Source organism: Aquila chrysaetos, chromosome 24 (genome assembly GCF_900496995.4).
Source record: "Aquila chrysaetos chrysaetos chromosome 24, bAquChr1.4, whole genome shotgun sequence".
In the NCBI taxonomy this organism is placed as follows: domain Eukaryota; kingdom Metazoa; phylum Chordata; class Aves; order Accipitriformes; family Accipitridae; genus Aquila; species Aquila chrysaetos.
In genome coordinates this window covers 14,144,222-14,168,150 of record NC_044027.1, presented here as the reverse complement: position 1 = coordinate 14,168,150, position 23,929 = coordinate 14,144,222, and the positions used below count along the sequence as shown (strand labels likewise).

Genomic DNA, 23,929 nt, shown 5'->3' with positions numbered 1-23,929 from the left:
TCATTCCTGAGGAGTATTTTATAGTGATGCTCGTTTAAAACCTCCTACGAGTTCCCCAACATGAGAGTAAGAGAAAGGGAGTGGGTGTGGGAAAGCTGAGGGAAATCAACCTTTGATTATAATCACTTCAAATGGTATCTGTATTGTCACTCACAAGCCACAACTCGCATCACTGTTAGCTGGGACGTCAGCCCAGTTGACGCAGCAGAATTACTACACAGAAGATGCAGAATTGGTGCTGCAGGCTGCTATGTCCAATGCAAAACCATGAACCCAGCTGCTGCCTATAAAGGTTTTAATATCAGTATAAATAGGGCACAGTTACAAAAAACTGCAAGACTGGAGCGATGGAATTTTGACTTAAAAACCTTGAGTGAGGCCTTGCTCTTCAGAAACACACACAACACACAGACTGCAGGGTGAAGGGAAGGCGTGAGCACACATACACCATCTTGCCTTGAACCATTCAGTACAAAAATAGCAGTAGAAAGATGGTCTCTGAATTGCTGGCTGATCCCTTGGTTGTGCCTTAACTGGACTCTGACTGCGAGGGAGAGGCAGATTGCACCTTGTGTTACGAGCAGAGTTAATGCCCAGCGGAAAGTTTGTCTCCTCTCTCCATCCAGCCACAGCTTCCCCAGCTGAGGTACAAGCTACAAAAATAAAGGTTTTGACTGTTCAGCACTTGTACCCAGCCAGGATCCTCTAGCAGATGGAGCGAGCAGCCTGTGCACGTGGGCTGATCACCAAAGAGCTGCTCTCCTTACATTCACTCTGCTACTGGGTTGCAAGAGTTCAACGGGATCTCGCTGCTGATGTTACAGCTCGGTTTACACCACTGCCCACACCAGGCCTCCCTCCCTTTCCCAGTCCTTGTTACAAGCTCTGCCAAAGGTGATGCCTTCTGCGGTGGACATGAATCATTCTGGTGCACGTCCTGAAAAGGGAGGCAGGGGCAGGATAGAATCTATCTCTGCACGTGCCGGACAAAGGCCTGCACAAGCTGAAACAAAGGCTCCTGCCCCTCGGGACCCAGCTTGGAGGCAGACTTTCCTTGGGGAGAGGGAAGAACCCCGCTGGCAGGTGAGGAGGGACCACCACGGCGGAAGTAACGAGACAGGCTGGAGAGCAGTGTACTCTGAAATCAGAAGCACGTAACAAGTTAGCTTCTTTCAAACACATGCCCCTCTCCCTCCCCAAACAAGGTGCTGGTGGCAGAGGAACAGGCACCAGTATGTGCAGCCCAAGATGCTTAAGGCTGTTGACTCATGCTGGGCAGCCAAAGACAAATGACCTTCTCCCACAAGACACATTTACACTGAACAGCAGGAAGGATGGTACAAGCTGCTTACCAGCTCAGAGCTGAGCTCCTGTTTCATCCGCTGCTTATCACGGGGATGCACAGCTGGGTCTCTCAAGTACCGAACAGCCTGGGAGATGAGCAGGTAGAAACAGTTTTCCATTGTAAACATAAGCAGAGACCTGTGCAAATTAAAACACATCAGCAGGAGCCAAAAAGGTCAGCACACTCTAGTTTCAAGGTTAAATACTCTTAGAAAGACTTCACACACAGGGTACATACGAGGGAACACTGTTACTGTTCACATTCTGCTCAGTGATACCCAAAAGCTATGGTCTGCAGAGTAGAAACTCCTGTTGGCTGTCAAGGAAGTCTGATTTAAATGTACTGATAAATAAGCATCCAACTATCTACACTGCTTCTTAGGATGGGATGGCTTCATACACCCTCCCCAAAAAATCCCTGCTTGCTTTGGAGAGCTTCTGATGGGCTATCTCAGCTCCCTGGATTCAGAGCAAGCAGCTCTGAAGCTACACGAATGCCTGTAAACCTCAGTTCTGATCTGAGGAGCATTAGGTTCTGCTCCTTGGCCACGACTAAAGCAAACAGCTAGAAACTTACTTGAGGGTTTTGGTTCCCTCTTGCATATTCAGCCCTGCTGCCTGAGGGAAAGGTTCCTTCTTCTTATCCAGCTGAGATGGGAAAAAAAGACAGGCATGAGAGACAGGAGATACAGAGAGGAAATACTCCCACTCTTCAAAATATCAGTTGAATGAGTGCTCTGAGATCACTGCAACTGCTGTGCTCTCCCAGAGAAATAGCTAGTACCTCTCCCAACATGTTAAGGGCCACGTTGACTGTGGCAAGGAGGGTCCCAAAGGAAGGTGCGACATCTGAATCAAAGGCTGGTGTGGTGAAACTCAAAACGAAGAGCACATTGTACTCAGCAAGGTCCAGTGACTGTGGAGAAACAGAAAGAGGAGTAAGTGACCCCGAGGCCATGAGTATGCTATTGTCATAGTAACAGGAATACCTAGTCCCTGTATCACACTTTTTGTATAGAGAACTAGAAGCACTGAGATAATTTCCCAAATCTCAAGTATACAGACGGAGCAGTAGAGAGCGTTCTGTACAGCACTCCACAATCAGACTATACGGCTCTCCTCACATGAATGAACATTCTCCAACTCCCAAGCTGTACAGCTTGCCACCAAGTGGCAAGCTAAAGCAATGACTGTTTCCAGGTTGTTTTCAAACACCCAAGCATATGTACCTAGAGGCACAGGAAAAGGAAGTTAACTATTCAAAAGTTAGCAACAGAACACTGCCAGAATCAAGGATTAAACCTTCCTTTTCTGAACTTGAAGACCAGCCACTAGGTCACACCGACACAGAAGCATAACAAAAGGATGTCTCTTCTGAAGAGTGGCATACTGAGGATACAAACCTAGCTGGGTTATTAGTCTGCTTGACTAAGTTTACGCGTACACAGCGTTGTGCAGATCACATACAAGCTCAGCCAAGCCTTCCTTTCACACTCATCAGTGCCCGATTCCTAAGGGGAATTCCTTGTGTCCTGCCTTCCTGCTTTGTGCAGCAGAACAGCAGGCAGATGTGTGGTGGGGTCACTGTCTCAAGCAGGACAGACTGTGCCTCACTACACAGACCCAGAACATCACTTGAAATGCTGGAAATTGCCCCCCTTCAGAAAGCAGAATCTCTCCTCTTTCTCTACCTGATCAAGGAGGATCTGGCAGACATCAGGGGTGAAATGGCGCAGGGCGGCAAGAGATTTGCTGAGGATTTTCAAGAGGCTGTACTGCACTGTAAGCAGTGCTTTTTGCTCTGCTGCCTCTGACTCAGGACTGGGATGTTTGGAGGAGGCTTGGGGATTACGCTGCACTCGTGGAGTCACACTTGATTGAAGGGAATCACCATTTTTTGTCTGTGGAGAAAGAAAAAAGAAAATCTTGAATACAGGTACAATTATTTTGCACTAAGACAAATACTTTGAGGGGGAAAAAAAAATGCTATGAACAAAAGGAATGAGGAAATAAGAGACCCAAAGCCTGTCACCTGCTAGAAGCATGAGAATCTACACTTAGTGTATATTGGGGGAGGCACTGCATTGCAGGGAGGCAGCTGCAGAGGCTATTTAGATTCCACATTCCAGAAAAAGAATCTCTAATCAACACACTGAGCCTTAGCCATGCTGAAATAACACATCAGTAGCAATGCATCATCTCCACCTCACGAATCTAAGGATTCCCCATGAACAAGAGCTATCTCTCTTGAACAAATTAAATCAGATCAAGGACACGAGATCAACAGTGGCTTAATTAATGGCACTACAGAGTACCACAGCAATGCAGCCTTCTTGCTGCAGTGTAGGCAGCTATAAAATAAAAACATCATTCAAACACAGGCTGCTGTTTCTCTAGGACTGGCTTTTCACAGTCCAGAGTTTTTAGAGTCCCGACTACTCTTTGCATATTTTTTTTTTGCTGTGGAGAAATGCAAACCTAACTATTGATAATTGTCATTAATCACCACTAAGATTACTGACAATCAGTTCAATATCCAAGAGCCTGGATATTGAATAATATTTGCCTTTTAACAGGGAGCATGGGCATGCAACACTCCTAACTTACAGTTTGGCTTACAGTCCTCATCCTCACCTGCAGGTAGTGCTGGAGCATTTTGCGGCTGTGCAGGAGGGAGGTACAGGCCTGACACAGGTAACACAGATTCACCTGAAATAAATAAGGTGAGGGAGAAATCTCTTAAAAGCTTAAAACCCATTGTCCTGGTTTCGGCTGGCATAGAGTTAATTGTCTCCCTAGTAGCTGGTATAACGCTGTGTTTTGGGTTCAGTATGAGAAGAATGTTGATAACACACTGATTTTTTCAGTTGTTGCTAAGTAATGTTTAGAGTAAGTCAAGGATTTTTCAGCTTCTCATGCCCAGCCAGCAAGAAGACTGGAGGGGTGCAAGAAGCTGGGAGGGGACACAGCCAGGACAGCTGACCCAAACTGGCCAAAGGGGTATTCCATACCATGTGACATCAAGCCCAGTATATAAACTGGGGGGAGTTTGCCTGGGGTGCAGATCGCTGCTTGGGAACTAACTGGTCATCTGTTGGCAAGTGGTGAGCAATTGCATTGTGCATCACTTGTTTTGTTTATTCCAATTCTTTTATTATTATTATTGTCATTTTGTTATTATTATGATTATCATTATTATTTTCTTCCTTTCTGTTCTATTAAACCGTTCTTATCTCAACCCACAAGTTTTACTTTTTTTCCCCGCTGATTCTCTCCCCCAAACCACTGGGTGGGTGGAAAGTGAGCGAGCGGCTGCGTGGTGCTTAGTTGTGGGCTGAGGTTAAACCATGACACCCATCTATTTACTACCATTGGTGGAAGCTAGAAAATCCAGTTAAACAGAACACTGATCATAAAGGATCAATGCAGTCTCCTGAATTCCCAGTATTTTCTCAGTCACCTGGCACTGAGAACTAAGAACAAGACATTGAATTCCCCAAGTTATTTTTCCAAGCTCTCATCTCTCTGTTCCCAACAGTTATCTTTCCTCACTCAATTCTGACAAGGTACTGATAGAACAGACATTTAAATTACCTCAGCAGTAGTTCCTCTTAAAAGAGCAGTAATAAAAGATGATACAGTGCCATTTGATCTTAACACATCCAAATCCCTGCACTCCAAGGCAATGTATTACCTATAGCAATATCCTGATTCCTACCTGCATGTCCCTCATAAGCTGTGGCAGGTGGAAATGCCACTCCTTTGTGAAATTTGAGAGCTGAAGAATGAAGCCAACAGTGTGATCGGCCTCTTCCAGACAGGCCAAGCTCTGTACTGTCCGTACTGCATTCAGGCACTGGAAAGGAGAGAGAAGTAAATCAGGGCAATGACAGGCAAATCACAAAAACCCCGTTCCCTCCTCTAGAAGAAAAAGCTGAAATGCATTCACGAAAGTAGCCACAGAGCACACACGTCAGACTCAGAGAACTTTGTATTTCTTAGTCAGAGGTCAATGCATTTCATGAACTGTGCTGCCATATGAGAAGACAGCTATTTGTCTAGGGAGCATGCTTATACACAGGTAATTCAGCACCTATGTACAAACGACTCTTCAGCACGTCTGCACTGACACAATCCAGCCACTACAGGTATTTCAGTACTGCAGGACATGAGAGCTTGCTGACCCGAATGGCGATTGAACCCTGACCACAGCACTTTCATTATTTGAGCAAGGCTGAGCTGAAGCCACCTCCAAAAACAGCTCTCATACTTTTCTTTCCAGAGCAGACAGCCACAAAGTGAGTTCCCATCAGACTCCCACTTCTGCTACTGTGTTGAGTAGGCATATTAAACACCTGTAGCAAAGTTATAACCCCAAGAGTGAAGAGGATGAACAGATGGTGACTGCCCAGCTCTAACAAATATCATAACAATCATCCCTGCCTGACCACATGGCTTGTTATATTCTATCCTCCTTCTCCCACTATTGAATTATTTCCACTGTAAATCTTTCTGAGGCAGGAGCCTCTTTTCAATGCTTCTGCACTTTCTGACATTTTTCCACTGCTATTGCAACACAGAAACCAAGCGAATGATCACAGAGGAAGTATGTGACATACCTGAAGAATCCTCTCTTGATGGACACCGACAAAGTCCAGTGCTTCCGTCAGAAAGTTGTATCTAAGTGTTTTAAGAAGGCGTTCCATCAGTGACATGGAGAGACGATAGACCCCAGGCCAAGAGGGGGCATCCAGAGACTTTCGAGATGAAGCAGATGTCTGAACAAATCAGATACAAAAATAAATGACTTATTTACACTGCTGCCCAGTGTGGCACACATCACAAACCCTCCACACCATTTTGGAAGTCTCCAGTGTGTAGGGGTGGCAGCTGTCCTCCCAGACTGGGAGGACTCTACTCCAACCATAGCCTGCAAGGCAGGGCATGGCAAGCTCTCCTGGTGCTTTTCCACCCAAAAGGAAGCAGCACCCACCTGAATGGCTCCGTTAGTACTGAGCTGGTACACACTCAAGAGGGGCAGGCAGACACTCTGTGTGACACCAGCTCCAGCCACTGCTGCTGCTCCCTACAAGACACAGAACAAACTAGTTAAAATTTGCATATGTGTCTGCTCTCTGAGACTAAAGAGATTATTTTGCATTAGATATTTCTGTCCTTCGCACTGTCAACATCCTTTTAGAGAACTTTCATCTACATATAATTCTATGCTATTAAAAATTCAGTATCAAGAAAAGCAACACTGTTCTTCCAGTAAAATCTAACCTGCATAACTCTACTATGAATCCCATTTCGACATCATCTGGTTTGGTACATACATAATCTTTGAAAAGAGTTGGCTTTGGAATCACCTTGCTTTCACCTAAAGCCCCACACAAGTTGAATTTGTGACAGATAAATAATGCTTCATTGCAACTAATCAGAAAGCAGGTTCCCACACTTAATGCCATCTTAACTCGGGGCAGGGGGATAATTTGCATTGCAGAAGAATACATTCAGTGAAAAGTGCCTGCTCTAAATTACAGGTCTGCTCTGGCTGGCTCAGCTCTTCCATCCAAGACATCCCAGTATCAAGAAGAACAAGGCAAACTAAGCAGGCATACATACAGGACCTACTGCTTGCCAGCCTCTAAAAAAACCCCTTTATCTACAGATCATTATTCAGCTGCATTGCAGACAGAATAATGAGATATACAGTTCCTATTAAAAATGTATAGCTATATGCTTTCATTTCGCTGCATCTCTCACCTGTTGAGTCCTTGCTAAGGTCAGAAGTAAATGTAATGAGGCCTCTGTGAAGTGAAGGTTTTGTTTAACTCTCAGGCTGATCTCCAATGCAGCAAAGATAGTAGGAAGTACAGGGACTTTCCTAGTAACCTGTAGCCAGTAGTCTCCATCTTCATCAGCTTCACAGAGCTCTTTAGCCAGATGCAGACCCAGAACACACACCTGCAGTGACAAGGAAATGAGACCGAGGTATAGGCTTGACATGGATAGCAAGAAAATCTTGAAAGCATTTACTTGTGGGAGCAGCTCCCAACACCTGGCATTTGTTTTCAAGAGTGACCGTTAGAATTTGTTGTGCTGCATGTTTGCCAAGCCCTTGAAGAACTAGTTTTACAAGGTCAGGTTGGAGGATAGCCTTGTGTAGGCCTGGCAAGATGTGGCTGAAGACAGTCACGAGTATGTGTATGGAATGTTTTTATCTTTAACTGTTCTGAGGACTGGCAAACATCCCAGCTGAGCCAGATATGCGCTCCTGTGTTAGTAGTATAGGCTGTATGCCGTTAGTTCTTTCTAGATCTTTGTTGAAACATATATAAGTTTGATCCTTTTGTGAAATAAACAGAATCTTGGACAGAGAGCTTGAGCGCTTAATTCAGTCGCGGCATTTACTAACATAACCTAAAGTTCAGTCATTCTCAGAATCATAAACTAAGGCACCTGGTATCCCTCACATTACACTCTGCACACTTCCTGGCTGTATTAGCAATTGTAACGACATTTTTTAGAACAGATCTGAAAGAAAGGCAGCAACAGCCAATTTCCCAGACTGACGTATGCCAAAAAGACATGGAGTAATTCTGAAATAGAAACCGCCGAAACTTCTTTTGAAGGCAGCAGGCTGCAAGGGACAGTTGTTCCAAGCATACATGGAACTTTTGTCTAGAGAGAAGAAACATGGCTGCAAAGCAGATGTACAGGTCCTTTACCCCATCTCGCTGGTCTTTGTGTTTAACTCGGGAGGCATCATCTGTTTCCATACTGTCCTTGTCATCTGTAGCATCTCCCAAGGTCAGGCTGTGTCGAGTCTGGTCAAAGAGTGCAATGACCTCATCTTGGAGTGTTCCACACACACTCAACACCAGCTGGGAGTACTGTGGGATCTCATTCACTGTGATACACACAGAATAGACAACAGTTAACACACAATCCTTGTACTTAGATTTCTAGCTTAACTGATAACATCACTGGGCCACATTTCTTGGGAGTTAGTATTTATTCTGTTTTCATTTCAAAACATACAAAATGGAATGTGAGGAACTGTGACTAAGTTAGATGACTAAGTCTAGGAGGATATAATAAGGGATTAGATGGACATCTGGATAACAAAAACGTGTAGTTTTACCAAGAAGTCATATAAACTCATGACATCTCAAAGCACAAATCAAGCACTACTATGGACAGATTATTCCATAACTGCTCACTACAGCATTTCCTACCCATTTCCAGACTGCTAGTACTGGCCCATGTAGATTGGGTGCAGTCTATGTTCTGTGAGTCCATATACTACTACATTCTTATCAAAACCATTATAGTAAATTGCACTACCTAAACTGCACTACCTTTTACCAGCATGACTGGAAACTCAAATTCAACAGCAAAGAAAAACATTTAAAAACAACCCAACCCTCCACTTTCTATTTATTTTCCAAAATATATGGGCTTGCAGAGCCCAAGCAGTGGGACAAGGAATACACAGAAAGGTAAGCTGATACACTTCTCAACACCACAGTTGCCTCTGTAGGTGTTGTACAGAGAAATACTGCCCAGATTCCACTGAGGGTCTTCAAGTGCTACTGCAATGTAAGATGCCCCACAAGTGACAGGAGTAATGACCAGACTAGTTTCTCTGGTTTGTAACAAGATGTATCCTCACAAGACTTTCTTGTGTTTGGGTCTTTTGTTATCTCTAACTAGAAATCCATGTCAGAATCTAAGCTCTATAGTCACTCTGTGAGATGACATTATTGGGGTGTCCCTCCCACACCTGCTGAGTTATTTTCAAAAATACATGGGAACCCTATCTTGTCTCTATCAAACTGATCAAACACATAAGTTATCGTTGGGGAAAGACAAGAGAACAGAAGACATACACATAGTGTGAACGATAAACCTCTTCTCTTTCTAAAACTAGCTAAAACAAGTAAGAAAAAAGCAGAAAAGTCCCACAGGTTGGTGACTATTTCAGCATGCTGTACTACTACTAACACCATACACATTTTTATCTTGGAAACGCTAGAGTGTTAGGGTATATTCAGCCATGGCAGCCCTGCTCTTGACACTTGTACATACACCACCTCACCTTTCATCTCCTTCATTTGCAGAACAGTGATAAGAGCTGAGAACACTTTGGCTTTGGTTTTCTCCATCATCTGCTGATCTGCCTGTAGTACTCCCTCCAGAATCTGCGTCAAGGAGTTTATGATTTTATCCACAGAACCCAACTCGCTGACAACAAAAAGGGAGAGCTCTTCAGATTAGACAAGATCCCTCAATAAATATATTGGCTTGACTGAGCTGTGTGGATCATAAGTTGTATGATCCACACAAAATAAACACAGTGCTTCCAAGTGAAGTTTAAGTCACCACCTGGATCTCACTAAAGACATTCCACAGTACAGTGAGAATGCAGGACTGACTATCGCAAAAGCTTTTTTGATACACTTTTCACCAGGAAACAGGAAGCCAAACCATAAATGTATTGCTACAAGAGATTTCAGCAACAACCTACAGACATTTGCCATCCCAAAAGAGAATTCTGTGGTAAGGCTTCAGTTTCCTCCCCAAATCACTAAGGGAATCTCACTGGAGCAAAACACTTAAACATAATCTCCCAAGTTATTATATTTAGCAGTGATTAATAATTATCCAAACAAAATACCCACCTCTTCCACTGTTTGAGCAGAATCAGAAGAAGGGTACATAGCATAGACCCCAGCTGCAGACAGGATACTGACATGGGAACTAGGAGCTAAGAAGAAATACTGCAAGAGTTACAGTTGCAATAGTCACATGTCAGAACATTTAAGAAATCCTCAGCCCAAGCACCACCACCAAATGACCAGGTTTATTCTTCAGCAGCTAGCAGCATCAAGGCAACCAGAGTCAGGACCCTCTGCAGGGTCACTCAGTGATGACAAGAATGACATATAGAAAATAAAGATTTATGAACAGCTCATCAATTCGGGGAGAGAGACTTTGTTTCAGCCCAATTTCACAGGATCTAAAAAACATGTGATGGCAAGCAGCTGCAGAAATAGAACTCCTCATAGTACAAAGATGAGCAATTGGGAAATTAAAGAACTGACAGGAAGCACCACCTACCAAAACCTTGGTCCCATTTAGCACATCCAGAAACAATTGCTGATGAACTGCAGAATCAGTCAGATGCATTATATCCGCCTAAGATCCACAAAGACAGAGATCAATCAAGCACAACAAAAGATACACCTTCTTAGCAGTCTAACATCAGTCTACTGTTTTAACTTGTAACTTTAAGAATTCACCAAATTTTGTAGCTGCTGCATGATGCAGTTTTACAGAAATCACTGAAGAATTACATAACAGTTGTCAAGAAGTCAGCAATGACTAATTTCCCTAATGGTGCATCCCGGCCTCACTTGATTCAGCAAAATCTCTTCAGGATTACAGAATTACTTAGAATTGCTATAAAAATTATTTACTACCTCCCTCCTCTGCTCAGACAGACAATATGCTCATTTTGATCAAACAGCAAAACACCACCTACTCTAACCTCTGGTACCATGCTTGTGCCAAGTTGTGTTGTAAGCATATATACAACAAAATTGAAAGAAAAACCAGTGAATTCTTCATTATAACTTAGGTGGCCCTAAGAAGTTGACATTGTATTATTCAAAATGTTAATTTCAAGTTATCATGAAACATGAAACGTAGCTCTTACATGGCTAGTAGAGATTATCAGCAGCATCCGCCAGGCTGAGATGAGCATTTGATATTCTGTCACGGAGGCACAGCTGCTACCCTCTGTCTCTGCCACATGATATGCCAGTAACTTCACATATTCTGACCAATAAGCAAAGCGCTTTTTGGTGGAGAAATTCTTCAGCGTGTCTTTCAGGGACTGATCCAGTGAGCCCCTGACCAAATCAAGAGGAGAAGTTATCTTCATTTATTCTTTGGTCAGAAAATATACTTCTTCTGAGATTCAGGTAGGAAAGCCAAGGACAGAGCTTGCAAGTGAAGGTTATTCCACATATTAGACCTGTGCAGGGAATCCCACTTTTTGCATCAAATGTGAAGGAAAAACATGATCCCTGAAGAAAATCTATGGGTTTCTTTTTTTTTTTTTTTCCTTTTTTTTTTTTTTTTTTTTTTTTTTTTTTTTTTTTTTTTTTTTTTTTTTTTTTTTTTTTTTTTTTTTTTAAAGCAGAGATTTTAGTTAATCCTGACTTTTCAACATATTAAAGGGCAGTTATGTTCAGGAAAACAAAACGAGTGGGAGAAAACTACTAAAATGTTAATTCAACAATCACTATAGTAGGTATACTTAGCTTAGTTTACAATTAGTTTTAATAAATACTGTATATTATCATTCCAGGATACACGGAAAATACTAACAACAACATTCTCACCTTCAGGCTGCAGAAAGACTGTAACATCTCTTTCTGCAATTGGCAATTGCAAGAATCATTAATGCGTGTTTGTAATTTTTTATAAATCCCTGTTGCTCTCACATTTTCACAGGATTACATGTACTTTGTCCCTCAAAGGCTGCATGGTCTATCAAGACTTAACACACACAGTTTAGATAATTAAGAAGTACATGGACGAAGGAGAGGCTACCAAAGACTCACTTGACAACGTAGTAGATCTCCAAACAGATGATTTTCATGATTAAGGCACAGGTATCCAAGACACTGAGCTATAAAGACAAAAAAAAAAAAAAAACTAAACAAAATCTGAGCACCTAGCTCTGCAGGGTAAGTGTAATTCTGGTTTATCCCTACCCATCCACTTGCAGTCACTGATACTCCAGTTTTGCGGGAGACTTGTTTTTCCCACAATAGCAATAGTTATGTCATTTGACCATGGACTAGTGATAATAAGGAAAGAATGCTGTGTTCAAAGTGGCACTCTGAGTGAGAGCACAGGACTTTCATAATGAAGGGGGAAACTTCCACAGAAAGGAAGAATAACAGGAACCTAAATTGATTCCTCTGTGATACTAGTCAGCCTCCGCTACGCATAAAAAAAAGGAGAGTTTCTTTTGCCAAATGGCACACAACATATAGTACGGACACACTACAGACGGCATTTCTTCCAAAGAGTATGTGTTACCACAGATGCTAGGTAACATCTATTTTTGTTTCATATGTGAATAAAGAGCACAGAATTTCAAAAGACTGTTCATGGCTGTACAGTCTCTGCAAAGCCAGAAAGCATTCACTTCATCTCGTGGCTGTGTTTAAACCACTTGATCATACTTCCTTTTAGAAAACTGCAAGCAGAGGGAAGAGTCACATACATCACTTAGAAAGGTTTTCTAAGAAGTACATAACTACCTTCATTTTGGTTGGACGTAACTCACCTCTGACGATTCTGAAGGTGGAGGAAGGGTCCCAAAGAGGGGATTGGTTAAATTTTCCCAAAATTTTGGCCTAAAACATATATACAGAAGTAGTATCAGTTATCTCTCTGATGCCACATGCCTAGCAGCATTTTGACTGCTCCAAACTTCATAGAAAAAATGCTTTGGTAAATACAAGCTTATATAGCTTTGTATAAAAGACAGAAATATATTTGCTTCTGAATATGCACATAGGGGCTTCTCATCTTCTTTCCTGAGAGACTAAGTTCAAAACCCATACACTGCATAACCTTATGAGGGCACACAAAGACTAAGATGCAAATGTCCCTGAAAAGTCTGATGAACCAAAGAAAAAGCATTTTGGAAAAAAGGAAGGAAAATGCACTGTAGAAAAACAACAACTCACTTTGTCCTCAGAACTAGCATGGCACTATCTCGACGGTCCTGCCACAGAGCATGCAGGAAGGCAATGGCAGCACGGTGCAAGAGGGGAGGGCACCAGTACCTCTCCTGTTGCTTGGAGTCTATCAACTCTAAGACTACTTGGAGGCAACTCCACTCCCCTAAGCTGAATTCCTAAAGCAAAAGGAAACAAGAGAGGTTACATCGCCACAGAACCACTATGTAGGCACCTATTAAAGCAGAATGTGCTTGATTCCACTTGAACAATACACAGAGAAATAAATCTTGAGTACGTGATGCATCATATATTTTGTATATGACTACAAGGAATGTAGTCACAACACAGGAGAGAAAAAAAAATATATTTTTAGAGGAATAAAAAATGAGCTAAGCTAAGACTTAGTAAGACCAAGAGCCTTCAAAAGGTCCCAACCCGAGAAGACCTTGAACTGCAAAGCACCACAATAGGTATTCCGGAAAACTTGTATTGTCCATTCTACCTCTATCTTCAGCTTTCTCACTGACTGGCCGCTTGCAAGCACAAGCTACATTTATCTTTACATTAAGCACATCAGGTTACATGTAAGAACTATCAGATTTTAGACTAGTGCCATAACACTGCTATGAATGCTACGCTAAAAGGCTAGCAAGCCCTTGGGCAAGTATCTGCTATTCTACCTTTGACCCATCACTGCCATCCTTCACTTCCAAGTTCAGGAACAGCTCAATGAGCCCAGGCTGTGTCTCCACCGCAACTGTGAGGAACTCCAGTATCATGACCTTAATACGCATGTCCTCAATCTTGCTCTGCAGGCGGGTGAGAAAGGCATCACGGATGGCAGCAGCATCACTACCAAGGCAGGCATAAACAGACATGGGAGCAACCTGCAAAAGGAAAGGAACATCAGAAGGAAAAATAACCAAACTCTACAGAATGCTTCTTGTCTATATAAAAGGTGATTTGCATTTCAAATTGAAACTCCAAAATACTTGATATTGAATCTATGAACATATGTGAGGGAACTCAAAAGTAAGTTGTTGTCATTAAGCGGGAAGAAACCTGCAAAGTGATGAAAATTTTCCTTTTTAGCAATTCTGCTCTCTCTCTCCCCTATTTCTCAAGGGTTATGACAAAACTGGAAAAGACAAAGAGAAAAACAGTTTTGGAATAATGTTTCTTGAAATAAATAAACCCAGAGCTGGATTTATATGCTTTAATAAAACTGCAAATACATTCTCATAAGTTTAGTAGCCAAAAAGAGTCCAAAAGGCAAAGTTGAAAGCTCCTGACAAAAACTTAAATAAGATCCTCTTCTCAGTAGGATGTTAAAGTTCCAGTTAAGAAGGCATAGGAATTGTATTTAAGAGTGTGACTTGAGAAAGTTGCTCAAAAAAGTGGAAAGAGATCAACTGGAGGTGCAAATACTTTGCAGAAAACACCCCACTCGTGAAGCCTTTCAGTGAGATGCTAAGTGACTTCTGAAACGGCAGATTACATTAAAAAAATCATGTGATTTTTAACGTGTTCTACCTTACAGCTTTCAGTCCACACTGCCTTCAACTGACTTGCATTAAGCTCCCTGATACAAAAAAGCCTGAAGAAATTATCTTGAAAGAATTGCAGTGGTGGAATCAGTCACAAGGGAAGAAGCAAAGGAGCACTTGTATGAGTCTCATCTTACCGTAGCCAGTCGTTTGAGCAATTGGATGGCCAGGCGTGGAAGTGCAGGGTCATGCTTGTGGTAGATGTATTTGGCCAAGACTGCAATAAGGTTGTTTCCATGAGCACCTGGAGAGAACACAATTAAAATCAAAGAGAAGAAACTGCAACAAGATGTAACTATTTACCAAATAACAACTTCCATAGCAAAAGTGAGAACTAGGTCAGTCTTCCAAAAGAACAAGGCATGGGCCCAGCCAGAGGTACTAATGGTAGATGATTTACTATATTCTGCAATTACACCCATCTCATTACAAAGCAGCAAACAACAAGCCATGTTTGCTTAATACTTTAGAAGCTGTCCCAGAGGAGAATTCTCTGCCTTAGAGGAGGGAGAATAGGCCTTCTGCTATCACTAGAAACCACTTTTTGGAACCTTGAAATCTTAACTACTGTTTGTAATAAGACACACTGACTATTTGCAAATAACAAAAAAGCATAGCTTCCCAGGCTGCCCCCATGGAGAAATACATACCATGCTGAGTAAGTGCCTGTTCTAATGGAGATACCACGCTAGAGGGGGGTTTCAACCGGATGACGTTATTGGTAACCGAGAATGCCAGCTTAACTGTTTGGATCAGAAGTTGACCTTGGCCTTGTGACTCATCACTGTTTCCAAAGAGAAACCAGAGTAAGTAACTGTGTTGACAATCAACATTTATTATTTGCCCAACATTCAAAGAGGAAATTCTATACTCTGTCAATCGTGGGTTATAAGACATTTTTACTCAGACTGTCACATCACCACATAACAGCTGCTGAAATACACACTGTCACATATCCACAAAAAATACTGTCTACCCAGCCCCGTGTTTTCAACATCAAACAAAAAAGAAAGAGAGCCTGACAGCCTATGTCACTTTTTTTTTTCCTCTTTGGGATACAGAGATTTAAAATGTATTAAGACAGAGGGAGAAACATTTACAGAACCAATCTCACAGAAATTACAGTGAACTAAAACTGCATGAAGAGATAAAACTGACTCTAAGTCTGTTTTTTTCCCTAAGATTTTCCTTGTCAGATAAACATTGTGGAGAGACATTAAAGCCAAAAAGGCTTCTCAAATAGGTCTCACTTCTTCCTCAACAAGTCTAGACTCCCTTCCAGACTTGTTTTGAAAGAAAAAGCTGGCTGACTATCAGAAACAACCTGCTAGCAAGTTTGGCTGGCTATGTGTCAAGTAAAGTTGGCCAGGAAAAGAGAACAGAGGAAAGGAGAGAACCATAGCTAAAGCAAAAGATTCAAGCCTTCAGAGAGCCACATAAGGAAGTCACGGCGCTCAACACTAAAGGCATCTTCAGTACTTTCACAGTGCTTTAAAAGCTGCCTTCAGAACCATCCTGAATAGACTGATCATCCCTAGCACTTTCATAATCACACTTCAAGCTTTATCACGATTTATCCATGAGCATAGCTTGACTTGAACTCTGGTGTTACCTGAAGACACAGAACTTCTAACATTGGCTCTAATCCTCTCACTTCTAATTCAGTCATTCAATCTTATAAATTGAGTTCAAGTGAATTCTTTGTAAAAAAATGTAACTGCTAGCAAACGTTTAACAATTGAGCACATTTACACCCACCAGCATGCTCCAAATGTCATTTAGAAATAGAAAACTAAAACGACTGCATGAAGGGGAGAGTGTACAGCAAAGACTATATATGGACCTGGAACAAACAAGGCTTGCTCCTCCAGACCATACAAGGCAGGCTGCAATGGCTAGCTGCTACGCTGACCCCCCCATTAAATGCAATCAAGTTAAAGCTACATTTTGAATATCATTTGCTTCTTTCCTCACACTACTGAAATGAAACACACCACTCACCTACTAGACTGGGAGGCCATTACCATATCAATAGTGTCCACACCAATTCCCATGATGTTAATGACAGCTTGCCCTGCTTCAGTGTTGGCCAGGCTGAAGATGCACAAGGACTGAAGGCTGGGGGCATTGCTGCAAGACACAAACAACACAGGACATCATCATGAGGAGCACTTGCAGTATTTTGCCATGTGGCACTCAGAAAACTACCACAAAGTAACCTTGTAATTTCTACACCCCCACTGACCCCTACTTTATTCTCCCTTCTACTTTCTTCAGAGTGGATACACCAAACAGTAAAGTGAATGGCAGTCTGTCCCAGGAAATCTATTTACTGTTTTCTCTTTCTTCACCAGGTATTCTAGAAACCAACGTGGTTTGCTCTGTCCCTAATCTTTTTATACCCTTCCTGTACTCAGTAACACAGAAAAGAGCTGAAACCAGCGCTACACAACTATGCCAGTTCACTCCCAGTCATTTGCATTAAAAACTGAAACAAAATGACAGTGACTCCTGCACTGTAAGCCAGGCTAGTGCAGATCTGAAATCCATCACCTGTCTTACCTGCTGCGAGGATCCATTTCAGGGCATAAATTCAGTATAGCATGGATCAGCTGCAGTATTAGGCATCCTAAAACAGAGATGAAATGGACTACTCAGTTTTTGGGAAGATCTGTTGCCTAGTTCCTAAAATTTTCAAACAAATCACAGCATCTAGCAATACTGGTAGATGTACAAAGCAAATCCCAAATGCCTGCTAGAAAAGGTATGATAAAAAAAAAGAGGAAAGATTTGCACATTCTCTCTGAGATACAGGTGATCCCTTTTATCTCCTCCTCCTCCTTCTCCCTCCCTCAACATCCTTACCAATTTTCTCTCTCACTCCATGAGAGTTATAACGCCATTTGTGGTAATTTGGTAACATCTCCTTCAGGACAAACACAATGCAGGGCACAAGTCCTTGGCTCTGGGTGCTACCAAGTTGTCCCTAGAAGAAACAGAAATGTTATTGTTCCCCTTCTGATTAAAAGGACAAGAAACCTTCTCCAGGAAGATATGCCATATATCTTTAAAGTGTGAGAAAACTATCGAGCATGGGGACACAGATTTACAAGTGACTTCTATTCTTTTGTAGATCAGATGAATCAAAAGTTTTTTGAAAGAATCAGACTACAGACAAAGCACAAACAGTAGCACGGAAGGGAGTGTCAACCAATGATTACTCAGAGACCTGCTGCACAGGAGATCGATCTCAGACACGGCTGTATTTCATTTTTCTATCATAACAGCTTACAGCTGATTTCACATGCAGATCATTCGAGAAGCACTCACCCGGACAAGAGTTGTTATCAGGTTCAGGAAGGAGATGGTAACACTGTACTCGCCTTGAGGCTGTTCTATGCTCATCAATAGGTTTCCATAGCCCCCAGCATTCATTCCCTCTGCACTGTGAAATAAGCAAGAGGGTTTATTACATGAATAGCAGGATTCTGACATGAATGAGAGATGTCAGATGCATAGATTTCACACTGGAAAAAAGTTCTTATGACTTGTTATGAATAGGTTAGGCCAAAAAAAAAAAAAAAAAAAAGGAGGGGAGAGGATCATGAATACCTAATCACATGATTCATACTGGACACTGGATTGGCAACAAATGGTAAGAAGCCTGTATGGTGAAGGTCAGTCCAAACCTGCAAGAGAAAAAGTACAGATATTCCCTCTCATTCACATATACATGTCTACTAGTGCTCAAACCCAGCAAGCCCAGGTTATTTCCTCACCTTGGCTGGCATGCGAGCAGCCAGTACTGTCAAACAATTGACACAAGAAGCAATAACATCCACAGGGGGAGAGATAACAGTTGTTAGCCTACAAAAGAGAAATAGTGTGCATAAAATGCACTGCCACATGTGGTCTAGCCTATATACTGTTCTTTTAATCAGAAAAGCTTCTCTCTCACTGAAGTACCCAAGTATAAAATCTAAGCAGGTAAGTACAGACACCAGAATATGCACTTTCAGTCTAGACTTGCGACCTCCCCCTCACACCTGAGTCAGATCAATTTACTGCAAGAGGCAAGGCTGGCAAGACAGCAGACTGTCACAGCAAACAATAATTATGCACCAGAACATCAATTCCCAGGCAATTAACACTGAGAGGAGAGTTAGTAAGTACAACTGGTTTAACACCTGGAAGTTACTGCTCTAATGATATGTTTTATTTCCCTTTCATGTATATATAGCCAGCAATAAAAAAAAAAAAAAGCCTTTAAATGGATAAAGTTGCACAACGTTCATGAAGGAAGTGGAAGGGGGGCCATTCTGCTGCATCAAAGCATTAAAGAGTCTGTAGCCAGAACAGTCTTTAGAACTGAACACAAGTCTTGGGAAATTCAAGCACTAAGACACACTTCTTGCAAAGCTCTTGGCAAAATTCGTAATTAGCCATTCTTCTAGCTCATTGTATCTTCTCAGGTACCTTCGCTGTTAGTCACTTCATGCCGATCAGTGACTTACCTCTGCAGGAGCATGTAGATTCGTGACGTGATTGGCAGAAGGCAATCTGCTATTGACACATCAGTGCTGATGACTTTATGAACCAGATCAATTATCGGTTTGACCCTCTGGCAATGCTGAATCACATCTGGGTAAAGAAAACTAACACTAGAATGCGAAATCATACTTAAACACTAATCAAATCTGGAACAATGCACATTAATCTTACCACACATCCCCATGATCATTCCCCATACCAAAAAACATTTATTTTATCTGTCTCAACTTTTCCCTCATCTTATCTCATCTCACTACATGCTCTTGGCCTTTTGCAATGAATTTTACAGTATTATAATAATAATTTAAAAAAATCAGGTTTCTGAGAAAATATTCCATGCTCTTTCAAAAGTATTTAGAGCTGTTCAATCCTACTATTAACTTCAAATTGATAACCAATTAACAATTATTTATTCTTTTCTATAATCCCAGCCTATCTCACCTGCTGTCGATACAACATGGAGCAGCATCTCAATCTCACAGGTAAACAGTGTCCAGCTGCTGTAGGAGTACTCCCATCGTACCAAATAAGCCCGATCATCCAGCATCACTTGGCCCACTGTTCCCTGAGGTATCCGCAGATTTGTTTGACCTAGGCCTAAAGATTGAAGAAGCAGGTGAAATAAAGTCACAAATTAACCCATGAGTTGGAAGCCAGATAAAGAACTAAATTCCCCAAAGCATTTCAATAAGAAAAGTTTAAGTGCAGTTTCCTTACCAAGAGGATAGAGGAGCTTTGGAGCCTGTCTTCGCCAAAGTGTGCCGTCTTCATGAGAGATCACATCAGGAGGTTTACGCTTGTACAGTTCGATATAGAAGGACATTTTATCCAGGAAACTGTATACCTGCATAGACAGAGAGCTTAAACAATACAGCCGAAGAGCCAGACCTTCTTAAAAATTAATCAACTGGGTCATTTCCAGGAATAGGGAAGTTTTCTTGACATATACAATATCCTTCCCGACCAAAATATTATTAGACAGCCCACATGTCCAGACAAGTCTCATCTAAAGAATCAGGAACTTGTTATGAGTAAAGTACAACCTGAAAAATTAGGCAGTATCTTAATCTCCAGCTATTAAAGTTGAAGTTTTCTAAAAGCCAGAAAACAGTGTCCTGCAACAGCACAGACTAAAAAGGAGCCCTGTCCACTGTTCTTTGACAAAAGCTTAATGTCTGTTATCTAAGATCACAACTGAGATAAGCACGTCTAATGGATAGAAAGAATCACACAGCATGTTATCTCTGTCTTGAAATAAATCATCTCCCAAACACCAAGAGAGATCCTGTACCTTTTTTGCAGTAGATTTATCAGACACAAGGGCTTGGAGCAGCTGAAGGAGGGGAGTAAGAAGATGGGGGAACATCCCACACACACTGTCCAGGATAATACCCAGACCTGCAGTAGGTTCCTGGTGGTGGAAACAGAAAACAAATGTCTTATTACTAAAAAGAAATGCTAAAATGGTCTCAGTATACCACAAGGATACAGTTCCTTTTTAAGTCATACATTTAACATTAATCATGCACAAAAGTATCACTCCAGTCCTTGCACAGACTAAAGCATGAGGCAGTGTGCAAGTATAAGGCAGGAAGTAAGACTGTAATGCATTACATATCATCCTAATTCTGTGACAACAAAAAAATAAGCATGATGCTTTTGCCAGCTGTTAGTTCAATCCTTGCAACCCCAGCCCTGGTTTAAACTATCACCTATATTAAAACTTGTTCCAGTATCCTTCAAGAGTAAAGCCAAGGCTGTACCTAAAAGGCAGGAAAGGGCAAAAGTAAATCAAAGACAGATACGAACAAACGCTAGCTCCTCAGGCCCTCCTAGAAACTAACTAACTAAATACAATCAGCCTGTTTCTTTCCTAAAAGACAATCTTTTATCAGGTTTCAGCTATAAGCAAGGTAGGTCAAAGAAGTTGCCAACACACTCACTGTCTTCCAGAAGAGCTGAGGAATGCTGGAAGCTGCCAGAACTTCACATGCAGCATCAATTATATCCTTCAAAGGAAGAAAGGACAGAGAAAATAAGTTACTTTACACAGGGGGATTTCATCCCAACCAAGTTCTGCCACATCTTTGGAATTTAAGTTTCCATGTTACTGGCCAAGGTAACTACTTCCTCTAGTCAAAACAGAAAGAAACACCCAACACACCCAAACCCAGAACACATAGCCAGCCTAAAGCCGTGCTCCTTATCATGAACGGACTGGCCAGGACAAATATGTCCACTGTACCTACAAAGGGCTATATGATGTCTTCTCAAACTTGAAATTGGAGTACGTATTATTTTCATTGCTTTGGAAATAACGCATCAACAATTAGTTTCAAATCCGTAGGACTTCAAGTGCAAGATATGCCCTTTCATTATTATCAGCCAATCTGCAGAGGTGTTTACTAAGTTTGCATTGTGTAAATGCAGTAGGAAAACCAGCAAAACACTCTCTTAGATCTAAGTCACAAAGTTTGCAGTCTCAAACGCAGGATTACAATTTAACAGAAGTAATTAACATCAGTTATGGCAGGTTATTTTAAATTAGGTAACAGACGCAATGAGCCTTGGATGCTTACCTGCTGATTGCCCAATGTATGTAATTCCAGTGATGTCAGGACAAAGGAAAGAAGTCCATAAATACACATACAAGCTGTGCTGGCAGTACACTGGAAAGAAAGAATACACAAGGCCATTATAGGAAAGACTATGAATTACAGAACACACTGTAACTGTACTCAGTCTGCTTTACAAACTGAGCAACTGCCTTTTTCATACAACCTTGCTGCAGTCAGCAGAGGAGCAGCAAAACAGGAAGCAGTCGCTAGTTAAGCTGCACATTAACCTGAAATATTTCACCAAAATGAGAAATCTTGCCACTACTATTATCATTAGAAATCCATTCCAAACATCAAAAAAAAGAAGCACTCAGTGTTCACAGAAATCAAAAGGATTTGCTTTCACTGGTTTCTGCCTACAAAGTAGTTTACCCTCATACACGGTATTGTCTAATGAAACCATATACAGAGAACAGTGCAGAGTTAAAACATCTAATGCTCAAGATCTACAATGGCAAGTACACTTCTGGAGGCAAATCAACAAATGTGATTAAATGCAGTCTATTCTGCTCAAAAGAGATGTAGTTCCTCAACTTATGAAAATTTTTTTTTTATTCTTTGGGCATAAAAATCTGTTTCATTTCAGCTTGATTTCTCACTGAAAGAAGGTAAGATGATAAAACATGCTTTACTGCATACTCTGCTTAGAACCAGATTTAGTTTAAAAGAACATTGGTTCAAAATCATCCACTTCCCATCACACCTTTACATCAGTAGCAGTTAAAAACCTTCAAGAGCTTACACATACAATTATAAGAAACTCACATTCTTCCCCCCACTGCTCAGCGATCGCAGAAGCTTTGTCAGATACTGGAAAACATTCAGCTGGATAGCAGTGCTGCCCATTCTCCTGATGATGTTTGTTGACTCCTCTGGGTTTACAGTGTGACGGAGTAGAGCCCAGGCCAAAAGCACCGGAGCATGATGCGAAACATCCCCTAACTGCAGCAGCTGATTGTCCATCTCCTGCGCAGAGACAAGACAAAAGCAAAATAACTGAGATCTTCCGAAAGAAGTTCATACTTGGCATGCATATAGCTGATTGTGTCTTCTTCCTAACAGTCACCTTTCCCTTGCAGATAATTATTTCAAACATACAGCTGACCAAATTATATACTTGCAGCCTCAGTCTGTTTTTCTGCATGGTTTACTGACTTATAGTTGGTCTAACCTCAGATGTTCTCTGTCCTGAAAGCACTGACACTACAAATCTTTTGTTTCATTGCCTTCTGGAAACTTCACAATGCCTATTTCTTTGCACACATCTTTCTTTAGAGAAAGGCCCAGGATAACCAAGGAAATATAAGGGGAAGAGGAATTAATTTTGTTCTTATTTGCCCCAGAATTTTACATGGATGCTAGTTCCTACACTTGGTCAACAAACTCAAGGATCAGAAACTTATAGACATAATCTTTAAACAGCACTGCTTGGGTAATCACAGTAATTTCTGTATTGTTAGGCCTGATGAGGGGCTACTCTGCCAGTGCTTTACCTGGTGGATGCGCTCATTATTGGCTAACTTGTGCTCCTCCGTCCTGTCATCCAAAGCACGCTCATGGAGGGAGTCAATTTCCATGCCTTCCACCAGAATAAGAGCACTAAAGTAGCTACAAGCAGGAAAAGAATAAAAACAAGTAGGTCAGAAACCTTATTTAAGAATTCAGGTGGTTTTTTTTAAATTATAAGTTTCCAAAAAACAACCTTTAGTTTACTTTTGTTCAGTTCTTTGAAGCAATAAGAAATTACATTAAATTAACAGCAGGTAATCCCAATTTTGTCTTGAAATGCTAGTATATGACAGATTACAATCTTCAGAACTACCATTTCTGGTTGAACAGACAAAAAAAAAGTCACTGAAATTTGAAGATAGCTTTTCCACCTTTGTAACTCTCTGCCACCTGGCAGGATTTTCATTCCCCCTAGCTGCAGCTCGAGTTATGTCCCACGCAGCAAAATGAAGACATTACTGCCAGTTGTAAGCAGACCCACAATAGCTTCAACTTAGGCAACACAGTTAACAATACAGGTCAGAGAAAAAGTACTAGCCTCCATGCAGGTAGCAGCCAGACTACCAGCACAGGACTGTAAAGACGCAAT

General features: G+C 41.5%; 1 protein-coding gene across 3 annotated transcripts in view; it reads right to left on the bottom strand.

Moving 5' to 3' along the window:
• Positions 1 to 281: 281 nt before the first annotated feature.
• The window catches only part of NUP188 (nucleoporin 188), a 30,234-nt gene continuing 6,586 nt past the window's right edge, over positions 282 to 23,929 (bottom strand). For 2 of the 3 annotated variants that reach the window (XM_041120002.1, XM_041120003.1), the window contains 35 exons: positions 23,325 to 23,439; positions 22,597 to 22,797; positions 21,793 to 21,882; positions 21,157 to 21,222; positions 20,505 to 20,624; positions 19,931 to 20,057; positions 19,655 to 19,810; positions 19,177 to 19,303; positions 18,442 to 18,529; positions 18,275 to 18,351; positions 17,993 to 18,107; positions 17,528 to 17,648; positions 17,225 to 17,291; positions 16,664 to 16,792; positions 15,313 to 15,446; positions 14,800 to 14,906; positions 13,796 to 14,002; positions 13,122 to 13,291; positions 12,716 to 12,785; positions 11,982 to 12,049; positions 11,069 to 11,264; positions 10,471 to 10,548; positions 10,032 to 10,117; positions 9,449 to 9,594; positions 8,076 to 8,257; positions 7,111 to 7,311; positions 6,338 to 6,430; positions 5,964 to 6,122; positions 5,063 to 5,200; positions 3,952 to 4,053; positions 3,036 to 3,245; positions 2,129 to 2,260; positions 1,922 to 1,992; positions 1,353 to 1,482; positions 282 to 1,138 (listed from right to left, as the gene is read on the bottom strand). In XM_041120002.1, coding sequence (XP_040975936.1) covers positions 968 to 1,138; positions 1,353 to 1,482; positions 1,922 to 1,992; positions 2,129 to 2,260; positions 3,036 to 3,245; positions 3,952 to 4,053; positions 5,063 to 5,200; positions 5,964 to 6,122; positions 6,338 to 6,430; positions 7,111 to 7,311; positions 8,076 to 8,257; positions 9,449 to 9,594; positions 10,032 to 10,117; positions 10,471 to 10,548; positions 11,069 to 11,264; positions 11,982 to 12,049; positions 12,716 to 12,785; positions 13,122 to 13,291; positions 13,796 to 14,002; positions 14,800 to 14,906; positions 15,313 to 15,446; positions 16,664 to 16,792; positions 17,225 to 17,291; positions 17,528 to 17,648; positions 17,993 to 18,107; positions 18,275 to 18,351; positions 18,442 to 18,529; positions 19,177 to 19,303; positions 19,655 to 19,810; positions 19,931 to 20,057; positions 20,505 to 20,624; positions 21,157 to 21,222; positions 21,793 to 21,882; positions 22,597 to 22,797; positions 23,325 to 23,439 — 4,450 coding nt within the window. In that variant the 3' untranslated portion in view covers positions 282 to 967. The remainder of the gene's footprint in view (positions 1,139 to 1,352; positions 1,483 to 1,921; positions 1,993 to 2,128; positions 2,261 to 3,035; positions 3,246 to 3,951; positions 4,054 to 5,062; positions 5,201 to 5,963; positions 6,123 to 6,337; positions 6,431 to 7,110; positions 7,312 to 8,075; positions 8,258 to 9,448; positions 9,595 to 10,031; positions 10,118 to 10,470; positions 10,549 to 11,068; positions 11,265 to 11,981; positions 12,050 to 12,715; positions 12,786 to 13,121; positions 13,292 to 13,795; positions 14,003 to 14,799; positions 14,907 to 15,312; positions 15,447 to 16,663; positions 16,793 to 17,224; positions 17,292 to 17,527; positions 17,649 to 17,992; positions 18,108 to 18,274; positions 18,352 to 18,441; positions 18,530 to 19,176; positions 19,304 to 19,654; positions 19,811 to 19,930; positions 20,058 to 20,504; positions 20,625 to 21,156; positions 21,223 to 21,792; positions 21,883 to 22,596; positions 22,798 to 23,324; positions 23,440 to 23,929) is intronic. The other variant, XM_029999430.2, reaches the window with a different exon arrangement.